At 41.5% G+C, this 27,949-nt stretch overlaps 1 protein-coding gene across 1 annotated transcript; it reads right to left on the bottom strand.

Moving 5' to 3' along the window:
- Nucleotides 1–357: 357 nt before the first annotated feature.
- qsox1 (quiescin Q6 sulfhydryl oxidase 1) lies at nt 358–27,770 on the bottom strand. The gene is made up of 13 exons (XM_070832832.1): nt 27,309–27,770; nt 26,359–26,459; nt 24,648–24,696; nt 24,245–24,347; nt 22,657–22,747; nt 22,177–22,322; nt 19,462–19,596; nt 19,234–19,363; nt 12,565–12,687; nt 10,286–10,424; nt 8,794–8,970; nt 2,877–3,038; nt 358–2,331 (listed from the first exon to the last, which is right to left on the bottom strand). Exons 1-13 carry the CDS (start codon nt 27,601–27,603, stop codon nt 1,541–1,543), a joined length of 2,442 nt encoding a protein of 813 aa, XP_070688933.1. The 5' UTR covers nt 27,604–27,770; the 3' UTR covers nt 358–1,540.
- Nucleotides 27,771–27,949: the final 179 nt, after the last annotated feature.

The raw sequence follows: 27,949 nt of genomic DNA, 5'->3' as shown, positions 1-27,949 counted from the left end.
AAGCTGGATTACTCACTTGCTATAATCCCAATGAAATTGTTAGGATTTAGCTTGCGCTGCACAGCAGATGGCAACAGGCTTTTTCCTTCAACCTTGGATAGTTTAACCCCCCGTTTCTACATGCAGCACCCTGGTCCTCACGGCAGTCTTGGCCAAAACAAAAAACAAACTTGTTTTTGTCAAACCTGCAGGTGCTGAGAGGTGCTGTAAACATATTTTGACATCCGAGACAATAAAGTTGTCATCACAGTTGACCCCTTCTGACATTTGGTAAAAAGACCTGATCGATCTGCCTTTAATTAGACCTACTTTTATAACAATGACATGTTTCAGTGACAGATCAGAGCATAGAAAGAGTCCTTATCAAAAATAATTTTATTGATTCCAACAGAAGCGAAGAAGCAAACAGAAAAACAGTGTTTTGGAGATAACCCGCCAAAGCTCTACATGATGGACGCAAGCCAAAAACAAATCCTGCTTATTCCAAAACCTTGTCCAGTGTGAACATATGCGCCGCTCCACTTCATAAACAGCCGGAGTAGCTGTTATGTGGACTCAGCAGTGTGATGTAATATTCAAAGACGTGACATAACGCTCAGTTTAACGTACAGTAAGACACCTCGAAGGAGATGACGAACAAAAGGGCTCATCTGCTCCTCTCTGGTGAAAGTTAGTGTGAACCTGCTGCCTTCAACGAACATTAAGTGGCTGGGAGCGCTTTTTTACCATCTGATTATTAAATCAAAATGCAGACTTGATCAACACAAAACTCTCAGTGACTGACTGGAGGGAAAAACAGATCATCTGTAATTTAAGACCTAACAGAATCTATTATTTGAGAACACTTTAGATTCACCTGTTTGAGTATTAAGTTCGAATTATTCGAATATTTTTACATGTAAATACATAAGACTTGTGACTGGAATAAACATTTTTTGGTCACAGTACACAGGGACGTAGTGTAGGAGGTTTTCACTCTACTGGGAGAAATTAGAAAAATAAAAGAAATCATAAATGCAAATGACATTACTGTCAGTAAAGTAACAAAAGTTACTTGGTACAAAAGAAAAAAAAAACACATTAGTTGCTCTTACTTCATACAAATAAAAAATTAATCAATTAATCTCATATTGGGTTGAATTTTATCCTTCATAAGTGGTCAAAAGGAATCAAAAACTAAAAAATGATTATCCTTAACTCAAGCATAAACCCAAAACAGGAACTCACTAATGGAAATACACATTTCCCACAGCTGAGGTGCTGCATCAAAAGCTCTGGAGGCCACATTAAGTAACTGACCTGATGTCCAAAGATTCTGAATCTGCTTATTTTCCCTTCTCCTCTCCAATTAGACATAACACTCCCACGACGTTCAGGGTAACACGCTGTCGCCTACTGTCGCTGTAGGTAACAGTTAAGTGGACCACGAGGATGGGACTAATCTTGACACATCCCCTTACACTAACCCCAACCTTAGCCTACATGAACCTAATGAATGTTAATCATTGTTTAATCAGGTCAAATTTGGATGCGCTTTGGTTCAGGGCAGAGCTACTTTAGCCCGCCGTAGCCTGAGGCGGTTTTTAAAGAAAAGGTACATGGCCATGAGACACATGGAGGACAGGAAGTAGAGAATGACGCACAGGCTGATGTCTACTTTGGAGAATCCAATGCTCAGCACAGACATCCAGCGTCCCCTGTGGCTCAGGTCGGCCTCCTCGAACATGTACTGGCCTGTCAGTTCCCGCTTCTGCAGCCGCTTCCTCTGCCGCCCCACATCCGGCTCAAAGTCTGCTTCCACAGGCTGCAGGCCCACCATCCCGAGCCCTGCGTCCAGCTCCATGCCGAGCCCAAACACCGGCCCGGGCTCCTGCTCCTCCTTCCTCTGCAGGGTGCGCTGTTTGACCCGGCTGGAGGCGGCCATTCGCAGTGCCTTGGCCTTGTAGTGCTGGTTGACGAATGAGTCGAGATCCACGATGTCCTCCTGCGGCTCTCGCATCCTCATCCCCACAATGCTTGGCTTCCCGCGGGCCTGCCGCCGGACTCGGCCCATTTCGGGTTTGGCCCAGGGGGTCGTCTTAGCCTCCATCTCATCTGCTGCTGCTGCTCCTTCCCCACCTTCCTCCTCTTCATCCTGTGGCCCCTCTTCTTCCTCCTCCTCCTCCTCCTCCTCCTCCTCTTCTTCTTGCACGGTGGGTAGAGGATCTGTCATGGAGCCCAGGGCCTCCCTGGCTTTCCTCTCTACACGTTTCTGAGCTTCTAACGCTTGCTGCTGACTCACATATTTTTCCCTCTGTTTTGACAAGATCTGGTTTTCATCTTCGAGGTAGTCTGACAGATTGGAGAGCAGAAAGACACAGGGGCATTATCTATAAAGTCATCACCTCTAATCCAGAATCAGACGCTTTACTAACCTTATTTACGAACAACAAAGAAATGAATACTCACATATTGAAAGAACACTAACGTCCATAATTAATTACATTTAGAGAAGATTTGATAGAATTTGACAAATCCAAATTAAGTGCATTGCAGCATTAAAAGACCATCGACATTTTACACACTTATAATAGTTTACAGTATCTAGTATTTCACAGTGACAAGACGTAAAAGGAACTGGATGCCAGAGTGATTATATTCCGTTGTTTTTCATTTACCGTGACCTAGAAATGAAACACATCCTTTGGAATTATGATTGTTAGACTGAGCAACAACTGAACTGTAGCCTGTATGTGAAGCCGGCTGCTCATCAAAAATATGATCAAAAAGCAAAGATGCAGGTGGATTTCATGATTATTGAGCTCTAGACTGTTAACACAGGCATTGAAATCCTTGGATTTATGAAATGTGAGCTCTTCAGAAAAGAAGCTATTTACCTGTGAGGATACTGTTGGCTGAGAAGTAGGACAGGAGGAAGAAGAGAACCTCCTCGTTTTTCCACCGGTGCTCTCCGTTTTCCTTCACCGTATGGCAGCCTGAACACAGATCTGGTGGAGGCCACTGGATCTTTGGGAAGTCGGGGTCTTCACTCAAAGCACCTGGAGAGATAAACGCAGAAATAAGGTTACTGCATTGTACAACAGAGTCCTCATCACTTTAGTACACAGCAATAATCGGGGCATATGGATGAATAGTGACCACAAAAGTGTAGCCAGGTGTTTAAAATTTAAATATCCTGTATTGAGAAAGAATTAAACACACTGCCATGTATTTTTGGCTCATGACTTATTTCTACAAATCTTTCTACTTAAAAAGGTGTAGTACAGGTCTGCAGAATGTTAAATGTATGATTAACTCTGGTAATATGACGTATTACACACATTAAACCGCCTAAATGCACAGTATACTGTATATAGTACTCCTACTACTATATACAGCCTCATATAGTAGCACCATGTGGACAAGCTGCTTACAGCTATTAATATAATCTGACCTGTGAGCAATTTATAATAGAGGTTCCTCTGCATATTAAACACTTTAACTTGTGGTACTACTCATCGTGTATTGGCTACTAATGCCCATTTGAATTTCTGGAATGCAGGACTTAAACTAAACAGGCTGATGTCTCTAACTACCACAGTTTTATTCAAGTCTTTCTCACAGTAACAAAGTAATAAGTACCGCTTCTAACTTTTTGTAGATAATGTCCAAGGTCAGAAAATGTTGCACAGGACCAGATTCGCTGCCACATGCAGAAATCACACAAACAGAAAGCGCCCCGTCAGCTGCTTCATCCATTGTTGTTTCTTATATTCTCCTCATTGGTGCCTGGACTGGAGGACGTAAGTACTTTGAGGACTGGATGCAATCTGTGCTGAACCCATTTGATCTTGTCACAGTGCTCGTAAAAACTAAGTGCCTATATGCATATGTGTATGTATGTGTTTAAGTGTGTATATGTAAATCATCTCTCTGTGTTTGTGTGCATGTAATCTAGGGATTGATATTTGTGTGTGTGTGTGTGTGTGTGTGAGAGACTGTATGACAGGGTCTAACAATGATCAATGGGCTTCTGGGATGTCCCAGTGGGAGGGGTGGTGAGATAATAGATGTGGCCAAAGTGGACAGCTTCCCCTCATGTACACACACACACACACACACACACACACACACACACACACACACACACACACACACACACACACACACACACACACACACACACACACACACACACACACACACAATCCCTGTTTTCAGGCAGCAGACCTCGATGCTCTGGAGCACCTGTCTTGTCCCTTCACACCCCTTGGAAAGCGGTCCAATCTCCAAATTGAACATGAGAGCAACAGAAACCTCCAAGGGGAGCTGCCCCTCTAATGAATTAGAAACTTTCTCCTTTAACATGTTTTCTTTTATGTAGCCGCGGCCCTCTTTCGTCCCTCATCACTTACACACAACACCGCATCCACCCACAGACTGGCAGAGGAATGGGCATGCACACAGAAAATACAGAACAGACACACTCTGCATAAACGCCCACAAACACACACACACAGGGCAGCATACTGTAATAAATTGCTTGTTGTCACCAACAGGCCATTGTGTGTGTGTGTGTGTGTGTGTGTGTGTGTGTGTGTGTGTGTGTGTGTGACCAGGAAAAAAAGCAGAGCAGCAGCAGGTCTGTCACTTTACAGCACTGTCAATTTACATCCTCCACCAGCTCCGTCCCTGCTCCCTCCTCCTCCTCCTCCTCTCCACTGCTCAAGATTAATCTCAGTCATATGCATGTGTGTAAGTACTCTGCATACAGTACTTTACATAAAGGATACATCAATTTAACTGTGTCCTGGATGGGCTGCAGCCTGTGGGTGTGTGTGGGGGCTTTTATACATTTCAGCAGGTGAGAGCACACACACACACCCACACACCCACACACACACACACCAGATGCCTCAGCTTTCTTCCCTTATTCTAATCAGCTTGCCACGTTTGCGGCCAGGGTGACTTTAGCCATAGCAGCCATATTGAGATTGCCACAATGGCCTGTCACAGAGATGTCATCACCACTGCTCATACATATTCATCAGGTATAAATATGTATTGTTCAGCACGTCAAAGTAGCTTCCTCAGCACTAATTCTGTAAGTGAGGATCACCTACACTGAGCCATCGTGGCTGCTCGAGACTGCAGATGATGTCAGACATTTTATGCTAATTTAAATAATCGAGATAAAACCCAAACCAGTTGTTTTGTTTATTGTATGTCAGTTCCAACACGTGGGCTGGGTATCAAACCTCAGTACCTCACTGACGCACACTTTCATTAAATCTAAAACTGTCAAGTACGGATAACTGGCATTGAGCATTTTGTTTGTGTGATATTATCAGGAAGAGGACACTAAATCAAACACAGTTGAAGTCCTGGAGTTGTTTCTATTGTGGTCTTTGAAGTAAACATGACAAAGATACTAAAGTCCAGATCACTACATGATATCACACTACTGAAAACAAACACAATAAAAGCCTATATAATCATCAATAATAACCACGCTCACACTCACCTCCCAAAAAAATATCATCATCATCCTCTCTTTAAAATTGTGTTGGGCAAAGATAATCTATTTAATCTAAACAATGTGGACAGTGTGCATGTCCAACTCCAGCATACAAAGAGAACTTATCTGCACACTGAAATTTGAGCGCTCCCAATTTGACAAAGTCAAATAGTGGTTTGCCTGACGTAGCTCTTGTTCCCAAAGTTAACTTTTTCCAAGTCCTGACACAACAGAACATAAATGATCAGAGAACCATTTTGGTAGTGAACTCTGCTGTTCTAAATGTTTTGACCCACCCTGAGTCGTAGTTGTGCAGCTCTGTCCTTAAAGAGCAACCATCTGAGCTTGTGCAACTGCTGTGTACCAACACACACTGTTGGGTTCAAGCCCACACAACCGTAACGAACCTGTTCTGAGAGACTGGTGGTTTGACTCTTTCATCAGTTTCTCATCTAAGTCAAAGTTTATCCAATTATATGGCCGTTTGTGTTCAGACAACATTTAATGTTTTGACTTTGCAGAAAACATGTTCATATTTTCTCAAGATGGTTTGTGCCATTTTGTTCATATACATGTGTTTTTAAATGTAAGCCCTATACAAACATGTCATGTTATTAACGGACCATGTAGAGGAAGCAACATGCATAGCTTTACAGTAAAAGTAACACCGCATCCAAACCAGATCAGACATACTGTTTAATTACTAATTGGCCGTGATATATTTAAAATGTGTTTAAATGTATTTCTTATTTTGTTTTATGTTCAAGAATATCATTATCACAAAGGTATTTTAAGGCAATGTCAGCCACACCTGTATCAGTACCAAAAATGGTATGGAAACATTTAAAAGTAGATCAATTCTAACAAATACCAATATGCTGTTTCTATTTAGCAGAAGAAGAACCCTTGGAGAAAGTGCTGCATGTGAACGCAGTCCTGAAGGCAGCCAGGCTGCTGTTTTGTCTGTAGAAATGTGAATCAGTTTCAGCCTGTTGACAAGCAGCAACAGGACTGAGCTGCCACCGGTCTTAATTCTGCTGCTGCGAGGAGGCCGAGGGCCCTGGGGCCTCTTTGTTGCCAGCTAAATTAATTGTTCGGCCGCTTTACAAATAGCTGCTCTTTCATGCATGGCTGCTCCTGAAAGGAGGGGCGGAGAGGCCCGCTAAAGAGCTCCACTTTAGGCAAAGGGGAGAGGAGGGGTTGAGTGGATGGAGTGTGCTCTCCTCGGGGAGACGCCGCCACTCACTGATACAAACACAGCCAAACCCTCCACTCCTCCCTCTCTCTTCCTCCGATTCACCCGACTTATCCCCTGTGGACCTGGACTCACCCTCCACCGTGACTAACTCCCCTGCCACACGCCACAACTTGACCCAAGCTTGGTGAGGCTGTGTGTGCATGTGTGTGTGTTATGGGGAGGAGGAGGAAAGGAGGGGGGAACGTGTGTGGCTTGTGTCATGGTGTTTGCCACCTGCTGCCACACAATACCTTGGGAATTGTGCGTGCTTGTGTGTGCGTGTGTGTGTGTGTGTGTGTGTGTGTGTGGGCTGGCAAAGAGGGCTGGTTCCTGGGGGACCCATGCTATGAGGATGCTGTGCTATTACTTGTCGAGCGGAGGATATGAGTCCCAGGGGATGGTGAGTGGAAAGAGAGGAACACTGCCAAAGGAATAGAGGAGAGAGAGAAGATGGATGGATGAGGGTGGCAGGTTGAATAGTGTTTAAGTGTCTGGGGAGCAGACACACGCAGGGACGGGTGTCCTTCTGGCCCCTGCTGTTCAGGACACAAGCTGTCCCTGAGATGGCAGAGGGGGAAGTCAACACAAACAAAAGGCTGTGATTTAACAAAGTGGGCTGTTAATGACAGCGCTGTGCCTAATAAAATCATATGAACACAGACAAGGGAGGAGGGACGCTTAGGAGGTGTTTAATACTCTTGAGAGTTTAATATGCTGATACAGCACGGTCAAAAAAAAGAGAGAAAACTTTGTGCATGTATGTACAGAGCAAGAGAGGCTTGGACTGAGAAGAAGAAACTAAAAATGTGGGAAAAGAACAATCTGATGTAAAATGAAAGATAAGAAAATTATTAATTATTATTAATTATTATATAATAATTATGTAATAACTATATATTGTAACTGAGTAATTATGCTGAGCTTAAATGGATGATCTGGACAGAGATCCCTGGTCAGAGATTCCAGAAAGATGAAAAGCTTGCAGTGGAGTGAAGTGGTAAAGGTCTATGAGGACAAGGTGCAAGAGCAGGATTTGGGGAAATAAGTCTAGAGGGGATATGGGTAGGAAATGTTTGATGACTGAGGAGCTGGTAGTGGGGGGACAGTGGGGTGTGGGAGAGAATCAAAGTAAGGGTGTGAGAAGGGGGGAAAATGGTGGGGGAGGTTCAGGAGAAAATGGGCAAAGCAGAAGCAGATGATACTTGCAGGACTAAGACGGGGTGACAGCTGGTGTCTGATCTGAGGATCCGTCCTCCTCCCTTCACCCTCTAAGTCGTATTACAAAGACTGACTGACCACGAGAGGAATCTGGATCTGAAAAATCTTCCTCCCAAAATTGAGTGAGGTAAGGCTTCAGATGTGTGGAAGGGCAGATACAGAAAAGAGGAATTTGGAAAGAGGAAAAGATGTGTCAGGACAACTAATAATTATTTTCATTCGATTAACTAACCAATCAAACCAATCAATCAATCTTCTCGGTCAATCAATTTTGTTTGTAAAATGTCAAGGTATAGTGAATTGTTTGTTTTGTCTGACCAACAGTCCAAAACTCAAAGGTATTTAATGCTTTATATTAAATCTCTTCTCTTCTCTGGGAATTACGACTAAGATTGAAATATTTTTTTGAACTCATGCACTCTGGGACGTATACATAAACAATCCAATCAAATGTGATTTGGTGCATTTAGCTAACCCTGCTCATCATTTAAAACCAACAGATAGTAGTTGCAGAGGGGCATGAGGGGACAGAGGTGTGTGTTTGGAAGTCACTCCGCAAAAACAACACAAACAACACAAGTAAGGGGGGTGTGGAGGGAGCAAAACAGCTTCTTTTCTCACTACAGATTCCTTTCTCACTGTATTCGCCAAGCCACCCCCACTTTGGAGCTATCCAATCACCTCTGAAGGAGCTGATTTAAATCCCTCTCGAAAATGATGGTATAACAGCTGTAATTCTACAAAAAAATTGTACCACAGCTGTAGATGAAATACTAGAAAGGAGAATAACCCCAAGTCTGCACCAAAGAGACTCAAACTAGATGATCGCGCTGACTCCTACCTGCCAGTCTGTTGTTGACGCGATTGTGCCTGGACCAAAGCCACAGGACCGCTGACGAGAACGTGTTCACCTCCACCAGACTCTCCCTTGCCATGTTCTCAAAGTGCTCGGCACACGGCCTGCAGCCAAAGAAGCTGCGGACATAGTTTCTCATCGCACTCAGCACCTCTTGGGGATCTGGAGGGAAATGACATGAGGTCAGTTAATGTTGTGCACCAGTAATCTGATCAAAAGTGAGAGATGTGATGTGTATGTCATGGACATGGAAAACAACATCACACAAATTTGCTCCAAACACAGACTATGTTCCTCTTACTGATCTCATAGTTTACCTCCTCTGAACAAGAGGAAGTCAGTCATTATTTCCTATGTAAAGCTCAAGCATCTGCCCTTGTGAAGCTGGTTGTCTCTATACATTATAATAAAGCGCAGATAACTTGTGCTGTCGCCTGAAAGCTTGCTAATGGCAGTGTGGGTCTACAGCTTCCTGCATTCCCACGGTTATGTGGGCCAGGAGTCACAGAGAGCTGGGTTAACCCCATATTGAGATGAATAATCTATGCGAATGGGATAACCCAATCTGGAGATTAAACAGAGTTAACCCTCTGTGTGAATGGTGGCCAGGCTGTTGTCTCAGGACTTCAACAGTCCGCAAACATATTTTCCTGGAGCCGTTTGCTTTTGTTCATGGCTTAGCGGGACCTTCAGATGAACTGTGATGACAGTGGGAGTGTGTCTGTGTCTGTATGTGCACTTCATGAAAATAAGAACGGGCGTGTGTTGGGTGTGTGTAAATGTGTTCACACATTTAATAATCTATGCAGAATGTGTCTGGAAATGAATGAGTTTTATGTTATGGTCAGTACTGTACAGTATGTATGCGTATCCACTCATGAAACTGGTGGTCTGTGGGGGGCCAGATGGACGCCCCTTTTGGCCAGTCCATCTGCAGGTCACATGATGGTCCGTAAACCTCAGGATTAACCTCTGTGTATGTGTGTGTGTGTGTGTGTGTGTGTGTGTGTGTGTGTGTGTGAGTGTGAGTGCGTGTTGAAGGGAGATTAACGTCCCTACCAGGAGCAGAGCCTCCGGTCATCTGCCTGTTTTATTAACCACTCACATTCCACTAATCTAACATAATCCCTTTTCACACAGTCACAATTAGGCTCAATTTTAGCTGTGAGGAAATGACAAAACATTGAACAAAACCTCAAAGATTTAACGTAAAAACATCATCATCATATACGTTCGTGCTTCTCTGTTTATGTTCAGTCTTTTCTGTTTGATGTTAAATCAGGTTGGAGTAAAAAAATACAAGAAAACAGCAGTCAAACAAACATTCACGGCTAATTTGTTTACAAAGCTTCCCAAAGCCATTATCCTCAGTCCACCTGTCTTCGGGAACTTTTAATGAACTTTCCATTCACAGGAATACCAACTCAGTGTGTGTGTGTGTGTGTGTGTGTGTGTGTGTGTGTGTGTGTGTGTGTACCTGTGCCTTCAGTGTTTTTGGCCTGGACAGTAAGAACGTGGAAGAGAGTCCACACCCCACAAGGGTAACGTCTCAGGTGGGGTTGTGAACCCTGACAGCCCACCCACCTCACTCCTTCAGGTAGCACAGTGTCTACAGACTGAGACAGAGGAAGAAAACCAAAACACACACAAATTACAGACAAATTGACAAGTGGAAACAAAGAAAAAAGCGTAAAAGGATATATCTGTCAAAATTGTTTTTTTTCTTAACGTTAACAAATCCCAAGAAAAGACCAAAACCAACAGTGAATTGATCCTACTAACAAGTTCTGTCTGTGTGGCCAAAGCTTGAAAAAGCTTATTACGGTATGTTACAGGTCTCCATGCTGATAAAAAAAACCCAAAAAAACGTTGCACTCACATTTTCTTTTCTTGTGACAGAAAACCGAACACGCTGTCCTGCTACCATACATAATTCTGTAGCATAGAGGTTGCTAACCTATTTTTTAGACCCCCACAGCCCTCTGATGAGTCTGATGAGTTTAAGTAGCCCTTTCACACACATTCACATACGGACAATTGAAGAGATTTTAAACTGGATGTTATTAAAAGTGGATATTGTTAAAATATTATTTTTCATGTAATCAAAGTGTCAGTATTTAGGTCGGTTTAGTCAAGTCCTTATTCACATTATCAGGAGCAGAAGCAACGATTCATCAGTTTTAGCAAACTATTTTAACTATTTATCTATTACCTTTAGCTAACTGTTAGCTGTTTATACCTCTCCGCTAACTAGTTTTCACATGTTCACATTTCAAATCGTGACACGTGGCGTGTGGATGTTACAGCTGACTCATTATGTTGATATATATATATATTCTAAGTCAGATCATAATTTCCATTTTTATTCTATAACTACCAACAATCTTTCCAAGTACCTCCAGGCAATTACAGAAGTACAACCCTGGGGTACAAGTAACCCTAGATGGGAATCACAGAGAGCCATATGTGGATGAAAATAGACCCAAAGAAATAATTCTTTAATCCCATTTGATAAAAAACTGCAATGCCCAGAAATTCAGCCTTTTTTTCTAAGTACCACAGACAGAGTAGTAAAGTTAGAAAGTATTTGGAGACAGATTAACGCATTGATGGATATGGTCTTTTTATGAGATTTGTTGACAATAAGAAAAATGTGGAACACCACTGGGTTTTATCTTTAAAATGAGACAAATTTTCAAAGATTCTCTTAAAAGTAGAGCATCTCCCAACCTGTTTAACTTAATGAAAGCTGTTCCACATAGTTTTCTTGATCAATAAAAAGTCAATCTCAGGTTAATGGCTCAGCCCTCCACTAATGAACAGAAGCTATCCAGATCCCTAACCACGAGCCACAGTTAAATCCAATAACATATTTTCTCTGACATAAAGTCGTTTCTCTCGCCACACTGCATTGCCATCGCTGGCGTGACTGACAGGGTTACTCACATGTCAATAGTAAAGATTTGGGGTGTGTGTGCGTGCGTGCGTGCGTGCGTGCGTGCGTGCGTGCGTGTGTATACAGAGTCCATTTCCTCTCAGGCGAAGTCTATTCATACCTTCCCATTGATTCATTGATCAATTGATTTGCCTGCTAAAAGCTAATGATGTAAGTAAGTGACTCTTTCAATTTAGAAGGGGCGGTACACTGGAGGCATGCAGGCTTCATTCCAAAGACAACAGCACATAGATCCTCAGCTGTATGTGCTGGCACCAACACATGGACAAAGTACATATTGAAATTTCTGGATCTATCTTTTTATCCAATCATCGTTATGTGTTTTTATAGAAATTTTTAACATTTTGGCATTTCTTTGACACAATATGCATCACTTTGGTGCCCCTGAGGTGGTTTCGAACTGATGAAGAGTCCAGACTGACAAGAGACCTTGGTATGTCGGTGCAACAACGAGGCTACTCCCAGACAAACGTCCTCACATCAGTCTGGGTGCATTTTGCGGTGCCCTGCCCTCTGTTCTCCCTGCAGCTGCTTATCTGTCTCTCCCTTTCTTCCCTTTTAGATGCCTGCCTGCTCAGGCTCACAAAAGTCTGTTCTTTTTCCCAATTTGCATTCAGGTACTTCCCCCATGCTGTATGTAATGAACCAGATCCCTCACCACTTCTGAAGCCAATGAATACCAAAGACGATAGACAGGCAAAAAGGTTAAATATTATTTGAATGCTGGCTTGTCCGACAAGGATGAACAAGAGGCCCACAGTGTGCATGATTTGATGCATGCGGTCAAAATGTATTCTCACCTGCTCTGAGTTCTCAACCATCCCTCTGAATGCCTTGTAGGAAATCTCATCACCAGTGTGGTTCTGTAGCCGAGAGTTTACAGACTTCAAAAGGTTCATCACCACTGGACGACCTGGAAAGTACTGCAGACATAAAGCAACACAGCTAAATGGAAACAGTTGTTAACTTTAAGAAATGACAGACAAAATGGTTCATTTTGGAGAACATGAGATTTAAGTTCCCTGGAGCCTTTTTGTACGTTCTCATCTCTCAAGGTTTTGTGGATCGCAGTCGCGGTTCTCTGGCTTCCATGGATCGCTGCTGTGGATCATCAGCCGTCACCACTTTTCACTTTTTACTATTATTAGTCATCCAAGGTTTCTTTCCGTTAAAGGAGAGTTTTTCCTTGCCATTCTCACCTGATGCTGCTCATGTGGGGATTCTTGAGTCCTTGATTTTGAATTCTTGCCTCGTTGGGTCTCCCTTAATGACTGATTGATAAGTAGCACCGCAACTAACCACTATATTCATTATTGATTAATTTGCCAGTTATTTTTTTAAACAATCTATGAGTAATTTAGTATATAAAATGTTCCATGGCGTGTTTTCAGACTGCTTGTTTTGTCTGACCATTAACTTATTTTTACTCATTATTTTTACTCTACAAAAATCAGCGCATATTAGAGAAGAAATCTGTCAACTTGGTTTAACTATTGAATTAACTAATCATTGCATCAGTGCAAGTGTATTTCCATTTCCATTAGATTCACTAATGAATCTTCACTAACAAAGCATTGTTCATAAAATCTAACAAAAAGTTTCATCAAGTCTTACAGCTCTGGTATTAGTTGTCTGTTTTAGTCAACCACATGATAACTTTAAAATAGACTGTGCTAATGTTTTTATTTATCCCTATCTACAGTATAAAAGCTTTGTGATCGTGTTACTTTCCATGTGCTAACCCTGCTGCTCGTGCTCCTTAACATGCACACTCCTTTGCCTGAAATGAACCATTCAAAATCAACATCTTAAACTTGGATTAACATAATTTTTTTCCAACTAATATACACATGTAACTGATGACCAAGGCATTACATTTCAGCTCGGTAGCTGAAATGTAATGCCTTGGTCATCAGTTGCCAACTTATCCTCAGCAGTGTTTACTTGCTGCACAAAAGTTGTGTTTTTCCTTCACAGCACCATTAAAGAAATTCACTAAATGTGTCAGCAGCTGAGCTTAAGCCTCTTCCTTTATCAGGATCCATTTCCTAAGCCACTAACAACCACTTAGCCACCGTCTACCTCAGTGCTTTCTCCTGCTGTGTATTTACATCTTTTCAAACTACCATGGTTACAACCACAACTGGGAGGAAACATGATACTGTAACTAGCAGAGGTAGGTGTGTGATGAGTAAGAGGAAATCCAGCTGACGGGTGTCTGAGACCAGTGATGACAGAGTAAAGACAGACACAGACAAACGTGTCTTCACAGATACGATACTGACAATAGAAATAGCTGATGTCTTCAGTGTTCAGACTGTAAAAGAGAAGAGCACTTTACAAAATTTCTGCTAAATGTGCTTCCTATTCTTACTGTAAGCCTCTGCATGGAACACTTTCTGATAATAGTCCTGTTTCTCAGAAATGACACAGTGAAAGGATCACGCTTTTTCCAAGACATAAACAACAGGCAAACAGACTACCTATATGGGAACTTTCATCCTGCAACTACACTTTTTGTTAATTATAACTGATAATCAATTTTTCTGTAGATTTTTTTTTTTTTACATAGTTAATTAATCATTTTATTGATAAAATTTTGATAATTCTCCATGTAATTTCCCAGATTCCTCTGTGACGTCTTCAAATGTCAGTTCACTCATATGTATGACTAATAAAGCATCAAATCTATACATTTGAGAAGCTGCATCCAGCAAATGTTTGAAATTTTGGCTTAAAAAATTACTAAAAACTGGATTATCAAAATAGTTCCCAATTAATTTTCCAATCAACCACTTGATTGACTAATTGTTGCAGCTCTAGCTTTAGTTTATTTTGTTTTAATAATTTCTGGCTCTATTTTCAACAACAGAATGAGGTAAAAGCATCAATTAACTATTTTCTTTAATCAGAGTTGTGGTCAAAGGGCGCTGGAGGACTACAGATTTCCACAAAGTTGGTGAGGTGAATCGGAGAGAACAAAGAAAAACAGAGACAGCAGGAGGCAGAGAGAACTAATGTCATCCAACATGTGGGCCTTTCATGATTTAGATCACTGAGTCTTTTTAATTTGGCCTCCACCGTTTGTTCAGCTAAATACACCTGCACACATACACATATGCACCATTCAGTCCATGGCTCTGCTGTCTATTCATCACCCTCTAACAGGATCTGTGCGCTGCAGCCCTGACCACTTAACTAGACCGCCAGTGATTTCCTACAACTTCCTTGTCCAAGGCTTCCCGCTGTGCCAGAACATTCATGACTCCATGTGTCATCGTTCACCTTTCATTAACTTCAACCTCAGCTATTTTCAGTTATCAGATATGGGCAAAATTAACTATCCTATAAATCCCCAATAATCATTAATCATCTACTATAATTAATTTTAATATTGTTGCAACATTTTCTGCAGCAAACATTTTCTATTTTACCAGCATTATCTCCCTCTATGAAACTCAGGCATGCGCGCACACACACAAAGGTTGGATGTAAAGAGCAGAGAAAGGCCTCTGGTGTGTGCTGCTCGCTGCTGGGAAAGTGATATAATAGGTTTAGGTCTGGATCTGGGGTCTGGATGCCAAACAGTTAGAAAAGCTCATTAAACAGCCATATGAATTTAACCAGAAGAGAAAACGCAGGTGTTTTCCACTAATGGGCTTAAGTCAACATCACCAAAGCAACACTATTCATGAGCTCTCTGTGTCTGGCGATCGCCTAAAAGCTCTTATGTTCAGCATGTTTGACTCATTTTTTATACAAACAGTATATATAGGCTTGGATATTAGTCGGTATTATGCTGTTCTTATTTTACATTGATTTCTCGTTTTCTTAATCTTTCTGTAAGACTCTGCGGCCTTGATCATTGATGGTGCACAATGTCAACCAATATGCCAAATATATTTCACTGATCTGTTGATGAATTACATGCCAAAAACAGTGACAGGTATTGAAGGAAATACAGGTCAAGTCACAGCCTACACTAAGCTGTAAGACAGTTCAAATTTAATTAATCAGAAATGCAGTAAAATAAGCAAAGAGCTTTAAAAACGTTACAACAAAAACAATGTTGCCTGTTTTTTACATTGTGCTTATACAGCACATGTACTAGATGTACTTGTACTTATTCTGTAGTTAATTATGACAGGCAATAGTGATGTGTGTTTTAGACGGTGCATCTACAACAAGCATTACTGTTCAACAAGAAGAAATGAAACCTTAATGGAGACTAAACGCTTCGTATTTAAAATGTAAGCTGACACAGACATGTGTACGATAAAAATCAGTATTGGGAATATATGTATTGTTCAAATTGTCTACATTTTATCATCTCTACATTTGTGCTCTCTATCTTGAGAAAAAACAAACACAAGCACACACACATTTCCCCTCCTTTAGCACTGTATCCCTCCTGCCCCCACCCCAGTTGGACCATGACAATCCCCTTCACCCTGGCAATATGTCATCCTTGATCCGATTAGTATCAGCAGCACTTGAGAAACTGCAAACTCCTTGTGGTGAGGGTCCCAAGAGGGAGGCATCTGTTGGCTGCAACAGGGCAGACCAGGCCAGGCCTGGGGTAAAAGACAGGCGTGAAGCCCCTTGGTGCTAATCCAACTTCAATCCACCTGGGGGAAACATGGGGGGGGGGCACTGCAGACTTGTGCCACAGACTATGGACTGTTAGTTTTAAGAAAAGCAGAGGACATCTCTGGTAATATAGGCGTATATGAACATTATGTCCTGAGCCCTGGCGTGAGAAGGGCGAAGCCCGTGTCCCCTTTAGACCAAAGCCCCCCTCTTAATTCTTTGTTTTATTCCCAAAGACCATTTGTCCTCTCTGGGCTGAAGGGCTTCTTTCAAGAAAAGCAGGATAGAGGTGTAATCCTTAAAAACCTCGCTGTAATGCTCTCATGCTTCCCAAGATCCACTTTTTTAATCCTCATATACATGTAGAGGATTCATAAATCCGGCTTCAGCCTGACAAGACAGTAAATCTAGTAATATTATGACCGTGTGCAAAAAATGAAGAAAAGCAAAAAAAGCTAAACAAAACCCATGTTTACATGTTTGGATGTGGAGATACAATGATGGGATGATTATGGATAGAAAAGAAAAGAAAAAATAATTTATGGAATTACAGTTCTTGGACAGAGAAACGATTCACATACATGATGAAGATGAACACTTGGGGACACACACAGACTGTGTGTGTCCCCAAGATTAGTGGATCGATGTATCGACGTATAGAAAGCAATTTTCAAGCCAAAAAAAACCATTTGATGATTCCAGCTTCTCAAATGTGAGTAATAGTTACTTTTTTCTCGTTTTACATCAAAATAAACTGAATATCTTTGGGTTTCGCAATGTTAATCTAAAGTAATCTAAAGATGTCCAATTGGACTCCAGTTATGTTGTATAGACAAAATGATTGGTCAGTTAATTAACATAATACCCTGGCAGATTAATGAATAGTGAAAATATTATGCAGATACACTTCGTCATGAATGCAAACACACTTCTCACTAATTATTTGGTAAAAATTAAAAAGTGCGTCATGACAGAGTCACTGGTGTGAAGCAATGACACTCATACTGTGGTCAGGACATCGTGAGTCACTTTCACTCTAATCTAATCACATGACTCACGCAGAGTTTTACATGTTGCATCGGTAATCAGGAAGACAGAACATTTTAACAGTTTCTTCCATTTCTTCATCAGTCAACAGTTATTTGAATGAAAGTATCATCCACTCTCATCCTAAATCTTCTTTGATTCTTTTTACACTGTTTCACTCTCTATTTATTTGTCTTAAATTTACTGTTACTTTCTGACTGATTGAAATGATTCAGCCTCTTTGTGGCGAGGTCCCTTAGTCAAACAACAAGTCACAAGTCAGCTGCAACAACAATGACGTCTCCTCAGACACACAAAGCCCTTTTGAGCAGCTGGTCCATTCTGGTAGGGGGACAGGCTAAAAATACCACAGGGACCTGCCGCTATTGACTAAACAAGCTGGAGCTAATGGGAGGCCACAGTGCTCTGTCCCCCCACCACACATACACACACACACACTCACGCATGCACATACTTCTTTCATACACACACATACGCTGATACACACTAGCTTGCTACAACGCCTCCCTTGAGAGTGAGATATAATCAGAGAGATTGGTGGCAGACTAGGGCAGTGATACAACCTGGTGTGTAGCCAATAGGGACAGGGCTAGCAAGTCAGGCCTCATCATCACAACATGCTTGCATGGCTGGCACACTTCAGTGGGGAAGGAGGAAAAGAGGGAGCAAGGGAATATATGATCAGTAGCGGAAAACGCTCGAAGAAAGCTACCAAAAGCTGAAATAAAATGACATATTAGATGTAAATATAAACTGATAATTCAAACAAACATGAGATCCTGGGAAAAATATAAAAAGAAATTTGTATCCTTTAAAATTTAAGATGGATGAGAGCAGAAAAGAAATAGAAAAGGAGGAGGTCAAAGAGGAAAGAGGCAAAAAAAAAAATTCAGAAATGCCTCTGTGAAGCCAAGGGTAGGAATACTGCATGAGGAGAAAGACGAGGAAGAGGAGGAGTAGTGGTTGGGATATCCCAAGGAGGTTTGATTGTAATCAGGATGTGTCTGTGTAAAGCCTCTGGGCACCAAGTGGGTGGGAGCCACGCTTCAATCCCCCTGGGAGCCAACATCAAGAGGGTCAACAATACCCCAGAGAGTCTTTGTGTTCCTGCTCTAGTCGCCCTAGTCAATGCCATCCACTTCTGCTGTCAATGATGTGTGTAAGTGTGTGGTGAAAAACAAAAGTGCATTCACCAAAACTTTCACTTAGGTGAATTTACAGAATAATGTAATGGATTCTAAAGGAATAAATAAGACCTGTTGAGAGGAGTGAACCTTATGCTAAATGCTGCAAAACAACAGCCCAAATCTACAGTGTGAGCAAATTTTCTACTGTCTCACTCCCCATCTAGTGGTGACCTGCTGTAACTACACATTTGTGTTGCCTGGATGTTCATTGTCATCGGAGCGCCAAGTGTGTAAAGAGGGAAGCACTGGCATGCACTTTTCATTTTTGTTTTCTGACCATTTTCAGCTTTTAGACACACAAACCAGTTTAAACAGTTTTAACTCTATTTTATGTTTTATGGATCCAAAAGGCATTTTCTTTCCTGATCATCATTATTTACAGTAAACAATCCTAGTTAGGAAAATGTTTCTGATAATATAAGGTGAAATGAAATGTGGGGAAAAGTGAGTGAATCGCTTATTATGCAACAGAGTCCTTCTAAACAAAGAATCAATCAAATAATTTCAGTTTTCATGCCAAGTGTTATTTTGTATTATCCAAATTGTTATCCAATTTTCTTTTTTTAAAAGCACTAAAAATCACGTTTACACGTTTTGTGTGTATGTGTATGTGTGTGTGTGCAGTGCTCTCTCTGGTACACATACCTTTGCCAGAACAGAGATGTACTTCTTGAGAGAAATCAGGGCTTGTCCTTTGATGACAGTATGAGCAGCCAGCTCCACACGCAGAGAGTAGTGCAGCGTTGACTCCAAGTCTGCCATGTACACCCTGGACCTGGGCACACAGGCACACATATGCACGCAAACTTCAAGTCAACAAATAATAAGACTGAGCAGAGCAAGACAGCTTCTTGCAGCATGTAATGTCCATACCTGTTGAAGGGTCTCCAAGGCTCCGATGTGCTGTTGGTGTGGACGCCTGTGGCAACTGGAGGAGGCTTCCCGGATCGCACCACCCCCGGCAACCTCTGGAGGGCGTAAGAGTAGAAAGTACGAGCCTCGATGTTGCTGAGGGAGAGAAGGACAGGTGAGACTGACCTTTCAGTCACTCAACATAATCTACATGCTAAAAAGTATCAACACAAGCCTCTCCACATACTTTTGTGTACTTGATATATTGTATTAATATATTCACATGGTTTGAGCTGGACCCCTTAGTTCTGATTAAGGGATATCTCAATGCTGCAGCATACAATCATATTTTAGACAACAGTGCGTTACCAGCTCTGTGGCAACGGTTTGGTGAAGGCGCTTTCCTGTTTCAACATGACAATGACCTCATGCACAAACAGAAGTCCATAAAGAAATGTTCAGAGTCATCAATAACTGACACTATCAATCTTGTATAAAGCAGTCACAGAATTCAAATTCGTTTTGGAAGGAGATGTTCAACAATCACCTGTGGATGTCATGTTTGGCTCACCACACACTTTTGGCCATCTAGTGTCCATGTATGACCGAGGGTCAAGGGCATGGCTATAATTCTGCATAGAACTTCAAACAAATGTGTTGTTTTTTTTTAATCGCAAGCTTTTGTTTCAGCACTCCACTGCCATAAAAAATGTTTTATGACCTGTATTTTTTGTGGCCATATATTTTACACACTTACGGGAACGCATTTCAAACACTGAGCAGATGGTGTCAGAGTAGTGTGGAACTAAGAGAGAGAGAGAGATGATCATTAAGCCATGTGATAAGCCTGCAACTGGAATTGCAGCCATTAATGTGCTCTCTCTCTCTCTATCTCTCTCTCTTTCTCTACCTCTCCTCCCCCTCCACTCCTCACATCCTCTCATTTGCTTTCTCTCCTTGTCAGCGACAGAGAGAGGGAGAGCTAGAGAGAGAGAGAGAGAGAGCATTGTAAAACTGGAACAGGATGGTAATAAGGAGGATGGATACTCTGGGCCCACGCTCACTCACACCAGCCGGGACTCAATTACACCTGCGTGTCTGGTGGGAGTGTACAGATGTGGAGGGAGAGCCATTCATCCAGCGATCCCCAGGGCCCACAGGCAGGCAGGCATCACTGTGAGCTGGGAGGGAATGCATTCACCTGGGACCAGCACACATTACATGCATGACGGTGTGAGACGCCCCCGCACACTCACACGCGTGCACACACACACACACACTCACACACACACACACAGAGGCACACTCTGCTCTCCCAGGATCAATCAGACATTCAGTGATGATGGGAGGCCATCTGTCGCCGTGTGCGGCTGGGGCTTGTTTGGCAGGTGAAGCCAGAAAAGCAATGGCATTGTTTTCATGCAAGAAATTAAAAAACCTCCCCTCTGTACAGTGATGGAGATGAGGGGGGTTGGAAGGGGAGAGATGGAGGGTGAATAAATAAATCAGCAATAAATCATTTCCTTTTTGCATTTGTCAACTAAAAAGAGTCCTCTTTGCATGCCAAGTTATTGAAACAGCCAAACAAAGAGGCAGAAACAGCAGATGAATTTGCAGGGTGAGGAATGATCAGCGCCGCTTTATGATAGTGAATAATGGGAGCGATTTTGATGCTCTGATCCCATTAAGAGGCCAGATGTTTAAAAGTATTCTCATGAATAGGGTTCAGATAATGAGCACACGATGAAGGTTTTCGTCAGAAAGCAAAAGTTGTTGTGTGTGGAACAATAGGAGCCAAAGGGAAATAAACTTGGTGTTTGTGTATTTCAGATCGAGCTAAATGGAAATTACTGTAAAAACCTTGAGAGGTTATGGAGATTAATACAAAAATAACTCATACTCGCATCATACACCAATAACATCCACCCACTTGCTTTTAAAATGTTCCTCAGTATAAAGTCAATAACAGTCTGCAAGATAACCATCTGCAATTCTGGGCGTGAAGTTGAAAGCACTGTTGCATCCTGTTGGCGGTGGTGCTTGTTATTGTACAGACATGGTTATTATTACAGTCCAGCTTCCTCTATTTGCATGTTGACATTGTAACCAGCTAGTGTGGAAAAGAAAGTGTGAACAACAAAACCTTCAGACAGCAAGTCTGCACCAGCATTGACTTTGTTTTCCTCATTGGTAGCACAACGCCAAAATACAGGGGAAAATTCAAGCTCTGTCTTTCCACAAAAAAAATATAACTTTGGACCTTTGCTACATTGACCTTAAACTGTTATTTTATTGTTGTATTTAAAAACACAGAATGTAATTGAACCCTGCTCAGGTGGAAGTGGACAGATCTATCATGTGAGGTTGGCTTGGTTACTTGCTGTTGCACCAACTGATGCTTGAAATGTAAACACATCACATCCATAAGCAGATAATGACCTACTGAAGTGTTTGTGAAAGCAAATGTAAAAACTTTCAGTAACTGGTTCAACAAATCCCTAGGTTTGTCATATTGCTATTAGGGATGCAATAAACTTGTATAATGAAAATGTAGAAAATTATTATTATATCTTATCATAAATCTCACAACACATTATGTCAATTTGAAAAGAATACAAAATCTTACATTTTGCATATGTTTGGACATATTTTCTTATATCTTTTAAATTGAGCTACGAGAGGTAAAGCTGCCTAACGTTGGCAGGATGTTTGAATTGTAATTAAACAGATACTCACACTTTGAGTCTGGTGAAGTTGCCTCCAGGATAGTAAAGGTAGCAGGTTGGAAAGTCAGTCACTCCCAGTTTGGTAACAAGACCTTCTTCAGTGGTCAAGACTCTCCGGACGGCAATGTTTTCAAACTGTAACAGGTCCAGGGTTACCTGAGGAACACAGTACACACACACACACACACACACACACACACGGTTACAAAAAGATTTCAGTAGGCTTAATTTTCAGTATTAACTCAGTAGATCTCATACTTTTTTTGTGATGTCAAATAAACGAACGTCAAACCATCTTATTTTGAGAACAAATGTTCCCTTTCTAGTTCAAGTTATGAAGTCAGCTGTGATAATTTTGTTAAGTTAGGTGGTGGTGAGTAGCTGAATAGAAATTATACTCAGTATTATTGAAAGCACGTCTCTTCTGATGCCCGAAAAAGAAATAATATGGCAGAGAGGAGAGAAAGACACAGCTCAGGTGAGCTATTACCTCTCGGCCGATGTAGGATTTAGGGCCCTCGAAGATCAGGGCCAAGTGTTCAACACTGTTGGTCTCAAAGAAGCTGTCAATCTCTGCTTGGCTGGAGAGAGAAGAGCAGATGAAGCACATAAAACTGGAATCCTACATACGAGTTACGCTAAGCTTTGACGAAACTCCAAGGCATCACCAATAAATCTTAAAGGGATCAGCTGTTAATTTTTTTTAGATCAAACGGAAGAATTAAACAAGTGCAGATTTTTTATGGACATATTTTATCTTAAAAAGAAAAAAAGGACATTGTAAACTTAAATTGAAAAGGCCTTATTTCATTTGGATAGACTTTTTACAGATTTTTAGGTTGCTTTGTGTGTCCTTTATTCCCACAGAAGACACTTACAATTTCAAGTATATTACTTAAATTTAGTTGAGAAAAGAAAAGATGCAACGAGAAACTTCTGACATGAAACAAGAAAGCATGATTGTTCAAATCCACTTGTTATTTTCTTTAGAAAAGAAGAAAACCTCATGATTCTGAAAGGAGCAATGGTAATTTCCCTTTAAATCTAAAAAAAGGAATAAACTTGACTTCCTGCTTCCCTTTCCTGCACCCCTATTGTAATAAACTACATGTATGTAGTGCACATGTCTGAATGCATATATAGCAGTGTGTAGGCAGAGCAGAGTGGCCTGAGGTCCCTCAGGCGCTTAGAAAGAGCGCCTAAAATATTCTGTATTTCTGTGACCACAAGATAACAGACAGCTTAGATTGACTGAGTCAACTGAGTAATTGTTGCTTAAATTTTTTCTATTGTCTGGTAGTTAATCAAATGATCAATAAACAACAGTCCAAATGAGATCACATGAAATGATGCAACATGATGGGAACACGGGTTTCTACAGCAGAAAAAGCACAAGACTTCAACATAGGATTGAAGGAATATTGTAGCTAAACATAGAACTATAATTCATAAAATTCACTGCGGGCTTCTATGAATGTAAGGAAACAAAAAGTGTGATATAAGCAGGTGTAGGAAAAATATGGACTTAATTACTATTAGTCCTTACTGTATGTGGGACTACATGCTTAAAAATGATGACAAAATTGGGTTCACAACTTTCTTCTAGACTAGACAGCTGCAGAAACATTACCTACATACTGTAATATAAAGTTTTACATACTCCATTAAAATCCCTGACATCAGTGAAGCAGACAGACTGATAAACAGGGTGACTGACTGGCCACCATTAGCATCTGTCACTTAATAAGAATCTAAATAATCTAACAGCTAAATTCCTACAATGAAAATGGGAGTGTATACATGTTCTTGTATTTCTCACTTGATGGGCCCTGAAGAGTGGGAGCACACTCACAGTGTAGGGACATTTTGCTGGGCCCCACTTAGAGAACAGCTTTTTTTCTTAAGTATGTTGTTATTGATTAAGCAAAACGTGTTAAAACATTCATTTGGGGATGGTTAGGGTTGGTGTCAGGGATAGGTTAGTATTCTTTTGCTACAGTATACATTGTGCCAGTGGGAAGTCCCCACTAGGATAGAAACGCATGGTGTGTGTGGTGTGTGTGTGTATACGCTCTGACCTGGTGGGCTCCAGTGGGGGGCAGGCAGGGGGCCAGGGCTCTTTATGGTTTTCCAGTTTGTCTATGATCCTGTGACGGAGCCCCCGAACATCACGAGGGAAAGCTGGAGGTCAGGGAGAACTTTAGGCCGTATAAACATTACATCATTCACTGAAACAAATAACTACCAAGGTCACTGCAATATTACATTGTCTTATTTGCACAAAAGATGACCTAAGCAAAAAAAAAAAAATCAGACAAGAGGCTGATTATTAGTTTGATGACAATCTGATAAGAACACTATGATCGGTATGCATATTCCTGCTCTGACATGGTGCCTGTTGTAACTACATGAGACAGTTTAAGGTTGTGGCTCCTTTATCTTTACTGGCCTGAGTTGCTCTCATGTGTGCAGTCGCAGTACCTCTTAAGGCCTGTCCTGATGACTTAGCCTTGGAATACGCATGGAAGAACTGTGAAGTGAGAGAGAGAGAGAGAGAGAGGGTTTGGGTTACGAGGGAAGTAGAGAGAAAGAGAGATGTGAGACCAGATGAGAAGGCCCTCACACGACCATGAGAGGAGCAAAGCACTGTTGTGTAATGTTTGGGAGGGGGGGCAGCTTTCCCCTCTGCCCGTCTTGACCCCTAAATCTGTCCCGGTTAAAATGAGTCGCAGATGTTAAAGCTCCATTGTGTGTTCAAACAGAAGGAGCTCTTTGTTTCCTTGGCTTTAGCTGGATGACAGAGTGAGAGACAGGACTGAGAGCAGAGTCTTAAACAGACACCACTGCTGACTAATCAGATTTCTACAAATACAAATGCAGATGTGTGACTCTGGAGCGTTTCTGCAGTGTGGCTGCTGATCATGCAAAAGTTAACTCTACTGGCAGTAGTCCTTTGTATCTTCAGTATCTACAGTTACCCAATCTGTCATGCTCTTATCCAGACATTTGAAAATGATCGATAATCCCCTTTTAAAAAAGGAAAACACAAAATTACACAATACTACTGAGACAGGCAGAAAAGTCTTTTGTTGACTAAATACTCCTAACAGTTTGTCAAAGTGGATCCTACGGATTTTGAAGTTGCTAAATGACAAAAGCATCAATTGTTTTAAAATCAGCAGATTATATTTTATACACAAGTATTCAAAAACTACACAAAACTATTCAACTGCTAAAGAAATGCCATTGTTCATTCAAAATAACAATATTCAGAATTATTGTCAGACAAAAACACTAAAACTAATAGGTGGGACAGATAGAGCCTCTTAAGCTGTTGCATTGACTCCAGTTTATCAGATGCCTTTATACTTATTTAAATACCTGAAATTAAGTGTTTTCTTTCCACACATGGTTATGCACATTCTACACAACATGCTGATAAAAATCAAACACACATTATCAGTGTTGAAAAAGTGAGCTCTGATGAAACTGTGAACGTTCCTGTTTTCACGGTCATTTCAGTAAATGTGTTGAAACTGAATGGACTAAAAATAGGATTTATCTTAATGCAGTCTGGTGTACGGCTGCAGGGTAGTGACCACAGCATAGCTGAAACATGGTGGAGTTTTTTCTTTATTCAAGTCACAGAAAGAGGGATAAATGTAAAGAATAAGGTCTTTCTGAAGTGGTTCTTCAACAGGGGTGCTTTTCTCTTTTTAACTAAGGAAAAAAATAAATCAAATTAGGGCTGCATCATGCAATTATTTCCCAATTAGTCTGCCAGTTATTCAAGTTGACAAGATGACATGTACTGATGTCTTGTTTTGTCTGAACAACAGTCCAAAAACCCAGTTTCTTATCATAGAAGGCTACAAAAACCAGCGAACCAGAAGCTAGAACAGGTGAACTTTTGGCACTTTTGTTGATGGTTAAATTTCTGTCACCTAATCAATTAAGCAACTAATTATTTTAACTTTACAAATACCTTTGTTTTTTCTTAATTACTCATTTAACGCAGCTGAGTTCTTCACAAACTACATGGACTATTGTTAGATAACTATTTGAATAATTACCAGCATGTCCCTGGTCACCGGCTTTACTGAATAGATAAGTTAATTCTCAGACAGCAGCCATCATGAAAGGAGGAGGAGCATTGTATGTGGGCCTGAGCTGTTTATAAACTGAACGATACCTTTATTGTGGGATAGCCTGTGATGTTAAAGCCAGCGCAGGCCTTCCTGTTCTCCTCTGCAGCACAGTCGATAGCTGCCAGGTCTATGGCGGGTTTCCACTCTGAGTAACAGACACCAAACAGATGGGGAGACAGCCACGGTAAATATTTAGTCTACAGACACTGGATGGGCTCCTGTGTTGTCCTTGTGCCATGTGTGCCAATCTGCACATCAGTAGATCAATACAGAGGACGCCAGTGCAGCAAGAGGTAAGGGGTTACATCCGTGCTTCCCACTGTTCACATCACTTTTTAAGAGGGAAAGAGGGAAACAAATCCCTGTCCCTGATGATGGGCTCGTGCAGTTTATGGTCATTTTACATGTCATTTACAGGTTTATTGTAGCTGATAGACATTCACAGGATGACTGTTGCCAGGAAGCCACTGAGCATTTGCATTCAATACAAATGACTCTTTAATTTTACTTTAAATAGTTGCTGGATGACCCTCCTAACTCCACAGCAAAAGCATTTTATAGCATGCCAAGAGATAATTTGCCTCTGCTGACTGTGTGTGAGATTGAAACACAGGACTGAAATACCCCATGACTGTGTCAGGCCTCCTGCCATCATTACTAACTTTACCCTCCACTAGCATCCTAATTGTATTTACAAACGCTCAGTTGGAGGGTGTGATGGAGGGTCACAGGGCTGAGAATAAAACACAATCATTAGATCACATGTTCTAATTAAGTGATATAAACGGCACCTTGGTGCTCTCACTGTTTCCATGCAGATGATAAGAAAACACAGACAGATGTAACCTTTTAAAGCTAGAGACAAGTCTGGTCTGTAAATGTGTTAACATGAGACTTGCTGCTGGTTTGTCAAGAGTAAATTAAGAGTGATAATACAGGACTATAACTCAAAAATAAGTGCCATGGTGAATAGTTGCAGCAGGTCTGTACCTACCTTTTATGTCTCTAGCCAGACTTTTGTAAACCGGAGAAAAGGCGATGCAATGTCCGCACCAAGAGGCATAAAACTCCACAACCATCGCTGCTGTGGAGTTTGTTAAAACTGACTCCACATTTTCCTGAGCGCTCAACACGATGACTTGATCAGAGGCGGTGTACAGTCCTGCCTCGGCGGCAGAGGAGAAAAGCAGACAGAAACATAACCAAACTGCAGACGTAGCTGTCTTTGTGGTAAATGTTTGTTTTTCTCCGGTAAACCGAGACGTGGCACGGCCGCAGCGCCGCGCCATCTTCCCCGTCCGAGCTGCCGCTGCTGCCGCTAACGGTCGGTCTGCGCGCAGCTAGCCTCCACCTCCGTGTCACTAAACTTGACACAACTTTTTCTCCCTCTCCTTCCCCGGCCAGCAGGCTTCATGGGTCCTCCCCCCGTCCGGCTCCCAGTCCCTTACAAAAACACCTCTCATCTCAAAGTAACACACCCTCTCCTCCGCCTGTCGTTCCTCCGTTTAGCTCGCTAATAGGACATTTAAAAGTTCGTGAGAGTTCAAGAAGTATAATTATATTTTTGGCGCTTACCGGCTTTCATACAGGAAGTAAACTTTAGTTGACTCTAAATGTTATCTAGACTTTAATGAT

This window comes from Pempheris klunzingeri, chromosome 6 (genome assembly GCF_042242105.1).
Source record: "Pempheris klunzingeri isolate RE-2024b chromosome 6, fPemKlu1.hap1, whole genome shotgun sequence".
Taxonomy (NCBI): Eukaryota; Metazoa; Chordata; class Actinopteri; order Acropomatiformes; family Pempheridae; genus Pempheris; species Pempheris klunzingeri.
The sequence above is the reverse complement of the archived record's forward strand: the minus strand, read 5'-3'. Positions and strand labels throughout refer to the sequence as shown.

What these genes read in the sequence shown, in the direction of transcription:
- qsox1 (XM_070832832.1), bottom strand. Translation starts at nt 27,603, where the DNA reads ATGGCGCGGCGCTGCGGCCGTGCCACGTCTCGGTTTACCGGAGAAAAA. An exon ending in ATCAGGACAGGCCTTAAGAG is followed by an intron (nt 24,348 to 24,647) that starts GTACTGCGACTG and finishes CCTGACCTCCAG; the next exon opens with CTTTCCCTCGTGATGTTCGG. An exon ending in CCCCCACTGGAGCCCACCAG is followed by an intron (nt 22,748 to 24,244) that starts GTCAGAGCGTAT and finishes TTCTCTCTCCAG; the next exon opens with CCAAGCAGAGATTGACAGCT.